The sequence below is a fragment of the Notothenia coriiceps genome, unplaced genomic scaffold (genome assembly GCF_000735185.1).
Source record: "Notothenia coriiceps isolate Sejong01 unplaced genomic scaffold, NC01 NC01_scaffold00004854, whole genome shotgun sequence".
Classification (NCBI taxonomy): Eukaryota; Metazoa; Chordata; class Actinopteri; order Perciformes; family Nototheniidae; genus Notothenia; species Notothenia coriiceps.
The window spans coordinates 1-7,688 of NW_011337555.1; the positions used below are offsets into that span (position 1 = coordinate 1).

Here is a 7,688-nt window from a genome sequence, read left to right on the forward strand (position 1 = left end):
AATCTATCGATTAGATTTATGATTAGAACATTATAAAAGTAGTGGAGATGTGGAGATTATCCGACTGAACAAAACGTGATCCGTCTCTTAAATGTGTGTCAACCACAGACCTTATTTCGAGCTATTTTCCAAAATCCTATGGAGAAATTGCATTTCTTTTTTGTCGAGGGAACCGGAAGAAGCTTACTTCCGGGTTTTAGGACACGTCACTGTGGCCTTATAACGACCATACTACCCGCGAACGATTAGCCAACGTTGCAAGCAAGCTAAAGAAAGAAGAAAGCTGAATGATGTTGTGAGAGAGGTACAGAGGAGAATATTACCAGCGAAAGTGAACAAGTGAATGAGGAGGAGGACAGTCATCAACCGATCACACGCGCAGGCTCCGCCAGCAACGCAAAACTGATATGCACAGCCGCTGTGATGTGTGAAGAAGGCATTTGCACAAATAATGGAGAGAAGGCTGTGACCGAGGTCAAAAGCTGAAAAAGCACACACTTGTCCTTAATTGTTATCTTTTTTCTTTTCTTTTTGGCAATAATGGCAAACATCAGCAGACTGAAGATGAGCTACCCTTAGGCTCATCTGCTCCTGGAGGCTTTCATTATTATTGTGGAACTGAATTCCCAAGAGGACATTTTCTGTTACAATGTGGGTTGTTGCAGGAGGCCTACATTCACACTTTGTGTGAGGAAATGACATGTGTGTACAGTTGTCATTTGTTGTGTGAGAATAATTTATTATTTTGTTCTTTATGTTCTCACTTGTGGTGATGAGTGTGAGAGAGAGAGAGAGAGACTGCCCTTTGTACATGTAGCTGTGGCTGACAATAAATAATGTTATTATGAATACATTTGCCTCCGAGTCCTGCATTACTGTGCATGGACTGTATTTTAACATTGGTCATATGAACAATGTTAAAAAACTTGTATAACTATTTTCTCAGGTGGTACTTGGTGTAAAAAGGTTGAGAACCACTGCATATCCAAATTATATATATATACAGTATATATTCAAAGCAAGAATGATGCTCTGATTGTGCTTTCATTCCCTGTGTTTTGGAATCAACAAATTGTGTATTTTTGTAAACAACAGGAAAAGTAATGGGAGTGTTACAATCACGTCTTTCAGTGAAAGTGAAAAACCAAAATGCTGTTAGCTTTGATCCTGAACTCACCATAACCTGTCTGGGACACCAGTTCAGCTGCTCCTCCGATGGGCTTAGTAAAAACACCCACAATGCCTTTCCCCACGCCAGAGATGACCCCTTTGGCATGGCTTCCCGCTGAGCTCTGCGTCTCCCAGTTCCTCTGGAAGTTCTGCATGGGCTGGTCTACAATGCCTGCAATCGCTCCTAAAGGAACAAGGACCAGGTGGTTGTTCTTTAGTATTGGGCTATATTCAAGAAATAGATTTACATAAAGAATGGAAATGTACAGGATGCAAATAATGTCCCCTTAGTAATGTCATTTCAGCAAGACATGGGAAACCGAGTGAGATATACAGACATGCTTTTGCCCAACAGAAAATATCAGACCCTTCTTGTATGACATGTTTTTTATGTATATAATCGGCTGTAAACCAGAGAGGTGCAGGCAGCTGTTTGGTTTCTGATGATATGCTCTGTGTGTCTTGATTTGTACTGCCCTTGGGTGTTTACTGAGTCCCTGCTGTGCTGTCTGCACTCCGTCTCACAGCTCTGTGCCTATAACATGTGTGTGGGAAGAACATCTTTTGATACATATCGAGGGACCTCATGCTAAGGATAAAGAGATCCAATATTCATTGCTAATTTCAATGACTTGCTCTTGGGATTCAGGTATTATTTGTAATCATTCTTTTTGCTGCAATCTTAACAGTGTGATTGCAATTTTTCACGTTTGCAAATGTCTCTGGATCACTTTCTACCTTGTGTGAATGGGATTGTATTGATGTTCACTGTTTCTGTCATTGTGCCATTTCTCATCTAAAACCCCTTTATGTTATTCAGAAGCAGACTAATGAAGCTCAGCGCAAGTTCAACCAGGAAGACCGTCTTTACTCATTCATTCACATATTCCCTGTTTACTACTCTCTCTCCTCTCAATCAGTGATCGGGGGCGTCACTCCTCAGCTAAACGTATCACTTCGCCTCTATTCCCACAAGCCTATCATAGTGCAAGGCTAAACCTTTAAATCTGCTCTCCCCCCTCCTCACAGTTGTCAATTCAGGTGACTCAACGCAGCCCTCCTCCACCCCTTCCACCTTCCTTTCTTCCAAATCCAGGTTCAAGCTCAAACCACCACTCTTCAGACATCCATCAATCCCTTCATGCCTCCACCAGTGTCTAGACCCCAGGGGGGTTTCATCGGTTCGGTTTTCCCCCTCCCGAATGATATTCCAGCACAGCGGGGTCTAATCGCCAAACACCATTACATGCATCTGTGCATTCCCGGCAATAAATATATATCGTTACATCAAAAAACTGTCTCTGATTGAATTAGTGAAAAGGTGAATTAAAGCACCAGGAGCAGATTTCAACTAAATTATTTTTTAACAGAGATTACATGAATTCTTCTGCAATGTGCTGCTGTATTTCTATTCAGGGATGTTGTGTGTGTGTGTGTGTGTGTGTGTGTGTGATTGTGTGTGTGTGTGTGTGTTTGTAAATCTCCAAATACCTAACAAGCTAATGCCGAGTCGGGACAGCCCCTGCCTCAGTCCGTCCCCCAGGCTCTCTGGCAGCTGGCGCCTCCACTCCTCCTGCCGGGTGTAGTGCTCCTCATCCAGCGAGAGGCGGTCCATGTTCCGGGCCAGGCTCGTGGCTAGGTTGGTGATGGACGTCAGCGTGCCTGAACACAAACGTAAAATGCTCAATCCCTGTGTTCAGTGTTTGTTAAAAACTGTACAATGCATGTGCTGTGTCTGGGAAAAATATAGAGTGAGTTATTACTATATATTATTAGTCCACAAATACAAAGTTGTGTGCATTGAGCTTATACATTTCCTGCTCTGAAATATGAATATCTGCGTTACCTTTTGAGATATGTTTGACGAAAGACGTTGTCCCTCTGGACACTCCGCTGACGAAGGCCCCAGGTCCGCGGGTCAGCCCCTCGTACGGCAGCCGGAAGAAGTCTGACACCCCGTTCCCGATGCTGCGCACCAGACTGGCAGGACTGCCCAGGATCTCCAGAGAGCCCACCACCCACCCTGAGGCACAGACAAAACACAGCACAGGATATTAAACCATACCTGTATTATAAAATGAACGTTCTTTCTTTTTATGTTTTATTTCGCATAGTTACTTTTCAGCCTATTTTCAGTTTTCTCTTTCAGTTACGCTTCTCAGTTAACTTGGACTGGTGTTATACTAAACAATTTACAGAACTTATATAATGTATGATCCCACAGTAACTTTTTAAACTGCACATGTGGAACACCTGCTTTTAGGAGGAACATTCTGCACACAAGCCCCTGGAGTAAACTCTCACTCTCCTCCTCTCGCCAAAAGCAGTTCAGAGTGGGAGCTCGATCCAAACATTTTACAGACCTACAAAATGTTTTACATCATGATTATATTTTCAACATTGTGTTTATTCTATCAGAATTATTTCCTCGACGATACAACAGTTCCCAAAAGCATAACACATGCACACTCATGCACACAGACAGACACACACTCCTGCATGAAATCATACATGTGCCACGGTTAGATTTACAGCCTCCTACTATCTCACCTCATCTCTCCCATTCAGCCGTAGAGCCCCCTTCAGAGGGCACGGCTCATTGATATTTATGCACTGACAATTGCATATCAAAAATCAAATAGCCATTTCTCAAGACGCCGACCCCGCTCTGCTCTTACTCTCTGTCAATTTGCACTTGAGTGATGGGCTCTAATGGTAGGAAACCGTCTCCAGCCAGGCCTAGTGCTCGTTTCTGCTTCACATGGTGTCCCAGTTGTGGTCTGGGTAAAGCATAAACTCCTGACAGGAGCCGATGTTTACAGGGCTGAGTCATGCTCGAAAACACATAATGTGCATAAACTGGTATGGTGCATAGATAGTGCAATTCTTTCAGTATTCATGTGTCCATAAGTCTATGCATGTGTGTTGATTTATGCCTGTGGGTGTATGTTTGACCAAAGTACCGTATATTCTAAAATGATCAGTGTCCCAGAATGCAATGCTTCCCCTAACTTCAAGATGACGTAGGAACAGAAGTGTGCGGTGAAGTGACGCGTTGAATTACGAGCAGAAATGAGGGCTCTAACGAGAGACAGCGGGGAGGAAGTGTCGGCCCAGAACGCCATTCTGATGTGGAAATGAGCGGCTAAATCAGAACATGTGTGGAGGCTTTGACTCGACAGCAGGACAACGCAGGAGAGCTGCAGAGCCTTTACAGGGCATTATCTATAACATACTGCCTGCACACCATGAGTCATCAGTCAAAGCTTAGAATAAAAGGGTATATTATGAAATGATAGAATGTAAATCTTTTTCAAGCCTCCAGAGGTTCAGGTTTGACTTTGTGGAGCAATATAGTTTGTGATTCCTACCACAAAGCAATGAAGCCCTTGGGATACAATCATTTCATAGCTTAACTCCACACATTGTGAGAGTCAATTGTAGAATTTCTTAACCAAGCTCATATCCTGTTATTCTTCTGTCCATTTCTCCCTAAATTGAGTGCAAACAACACTGGATTTGAGTTTTAGCCAAGTGCAGCGTTATCCCTGCAGTTTGAATATTGAATACAATTGACTTTATTTCTGACTTGACGAAACAAAGAGATTAGTTTTGTGGGGGTGCTCTGTGTCGACGCCCTCCCACCTCCCCTGGGGTCATATACAAAAAAGAACAGACTTTTTTTTAATAGTTACATTAAACTGTAATTTGTTTAAATCATACAATATTGCAATATACACAAACCTTTTCAGAAACACAGATTTTCAGATTAATTTCCCGTTTCTTGCAACCTACAACAGAAAGGTGAAAGGCACTACATGTGTACTCACTGAATTCACATTGTCCTGCAACATTAAAGGTGGGGTAGGTAAGTTTGAGAAACCGGCTCGAGATACCCTTGTTGGTATATTCCATGGAATGCTCTTAACATCCCCATAGCAATGAATATCTGAAGTGCTTTGACAAAAAAATCCATAAAAAAGTGTCATCTGTGGAAGATGTAGCGCTGTATAAAAGCACGACCAATCATCTGAGCCGGCCCGGCTAAAGTAACTGGATGGCCTATCTGCCTGTCAGCCTTCCATCTAGGCACAAACTTATCTCGTGCCCTCATTGGTTATGTGCGCGTTCGTGTGTGTTGGAGGAGGGGCTCTCTAAGGAAGTGGCAGATTTTCTTCAGCTGTGTATTTTCAAATTCTAGCTCACTCGAGCTGTTTTCTCCAAAACTACCTACCCCACCTTTAAGGCCAAAATGATGATTACCATTGTTTTGATCAATTTTGAGATCAGGATTATTTATCATGATTATCCATTGGTGTAAGTTCATTTTTACTGCTCTTTCCCATTGAAATAAATACTGCTTTCACAGTGCTCTATTTTGACAACCTAGGGCTCAACCCATATCGCCTGTTTTTACCTGCAATATGTCTTGAAACATATAATTATTAAGGGAATATTTACAGAAAAATTGAACCCACTTTCTAGAGTTAAATTCAATGCAGTCTGCTGCTCTTTGAGATCCAAATTAAGAGGTCAGATTGAGAAGAAAGACAATCTTGTGATCTTTTGAAAAATATATATATAAACACATTAAGTGTAGCATGTATGAATGATAACAACCCAGTTTAAAGGCCCCACCCAAAAAGCATGTTCAATGAGACGGGCTACGTTTAACAGGTGTGTGATACCTCAACATGGCATGAAAGGTGAAAACAATCCTGTATGAGACCTAATGTACATTTGTCCACATTGGAGCTTGATTCAGAGGCATCATTATTTGCCGACTGAGCTTCTGTTTTTTTGCTTGAGTGTAACTGCGGCCAGAAGCACGCTGTACAAAGTGGAATACAGCAGGCTCTAAATACGCGTGCTTTAACATCATCTGCACTTAGGACATGTACGAGCCATCATAATGGCTTGTGCATTCATGCCATTACAAGTGAAGGAATATTTTGATAATGATCCTCCTTGGTTTTAGCAGATATGATAACAAGAATAAATCAGATGATATGCTGTAAATCGGTGTTGTCTCAATATATAAAACACAAGCTGGCTTGTTGGACCCTTTGCTGACTGATGTGGCAGCAGGTGAATTTGAGGCAGTTGAGAGAGGAAGACCACCTACCAGCTCTGAAGAGGGCCCCGGCAGCGTAGTGCATGGCCAGAGCGTGCACCAGCTGCCTGGCTGTGGTGCACAGCGGGCCTCTCTCAAACAGGGAGAAGGAGAGAGGAGTGTGGTCTGAAGCGATGTACAACTTGAGGGAGGCATGGATGCTGACCAGCAGGTTGACCGGCTGGATGCTCAGCCTCTGCAGCCGCACAGGGTGCACCAGCGCCTGCACCGCCTGCAGCACCTGGGACAGATGCAACACATTTAGTAAGTAAGGCCCAGGAATACTAATGCACAATAACTTGACTCTACCTCTAGCCCTTTCTAGCATGCACCTTCATTATGTTACAGATTATCGTTTTATCCTATCCTAAAAAATATTATCGAATATGATATGTATGTGAATGTATGATTACAACATTGTGACAAGAACAACACAAATCCCTTGGTTTATTAGTTAAATACTGCTCAAATTGAGCAGAGTTCCTGGGCACGCTTATAAGCAAAGTGAGGTTGGATGCTGCTTCCTGCATGTCTGGCCCCAGCTGAATGCACCGCTGAAGTTATAATCTATTGATAATGCAGTGACTAAACCAGAACACATTCAGCCTGATCAGTGCCTCAATAAAAACATGCCATCATGAATAGTGGACCTGTTCAGGGAGGATGGGGGCTGAGCCACACTTTGTCCCCCTCTGTGGCTCTGCTGGGGCCGAGGCCATGGCACTGTCAGGGATGTAGGTGTGGAACAGGGTCTTAACGTAGTAAACAAAGGTGTCTTCCAGGTAGACTCTGGCAGGTTGGAGCTGGAAGGTGATCTGAGGAGAAAACAGTACAAATATTTAAAGTGGACCTATCATGCTGTATTTGAACAATATATTGTAGGGCCATACCTATATAAAACATGTCTGTGAAGTTTATTTTTCAAAATACCAAACAGATCCTGCATTTTAGCCATGCCTCATTTCGCTCTATTTGCTCTTTCCAGCCCTGTTCTTGCAGGGGGCTGATTCTGTGAGCTGCGGCTGACCACGCCCCCCTGCAGGAGAGGGGAGCGTGCTTTGAGATCAGCTGCTAGGCTGCAGCGCCGAGCGGGGAGAAGAGGGGGAGAAAAAGAGATCTCCGTCCTCCGTGTTTTATTCTTATATGATTATATAGAGTCATTATTCATTTGTTTTAAAGCTCAATAAATAACAAAGACCTTTGACCGGCACTTTTCTAATTTTGTCCGGAAGATTTAAACTTTAACGGACATGTTGACCGGGGGGAAAAAATCTAGCTGAAACTCTGCCGCACGGTCCCCTCGTTCCTTGGAAGAGGCGGAGAGGTAGGTGTTTGTCATCTGCTGGTGGACTAACCGAAGAGAATTACAGTGCTTGCCTCGACGGGGAGGGATTGCATTGAACTA

At 43.2% G+C, this 7,688-nt stretch overlaps 1 protein-coding gene across 1 annotated transcript; it reads right to left on the reverse strand.

Annotated features, from left to right (window-relative positions):
* Positions 1-498: 498 nt before the first annotated feature.
* Positions 499-7,098, reverse strand: LOC104942627 (vacuolar protein sorting-associated protein 13B-like; the record flags this gene model as incomplete). Its single annotated transcript, XM_010767874.1, has 5 exons — positions 499-1,354; positions 2,662-2,832; positions 3,017-3,193; positions 6,296-6,524; positions 6,934-7,098. Coding segments are annotated over 5 exons (969 nt in total), but the record flags the coding sequence as incomplete, so codon positions are not given.
* Between the last annotated feature and the right edge of the window lie 590 nt (positions 7,099-7,688).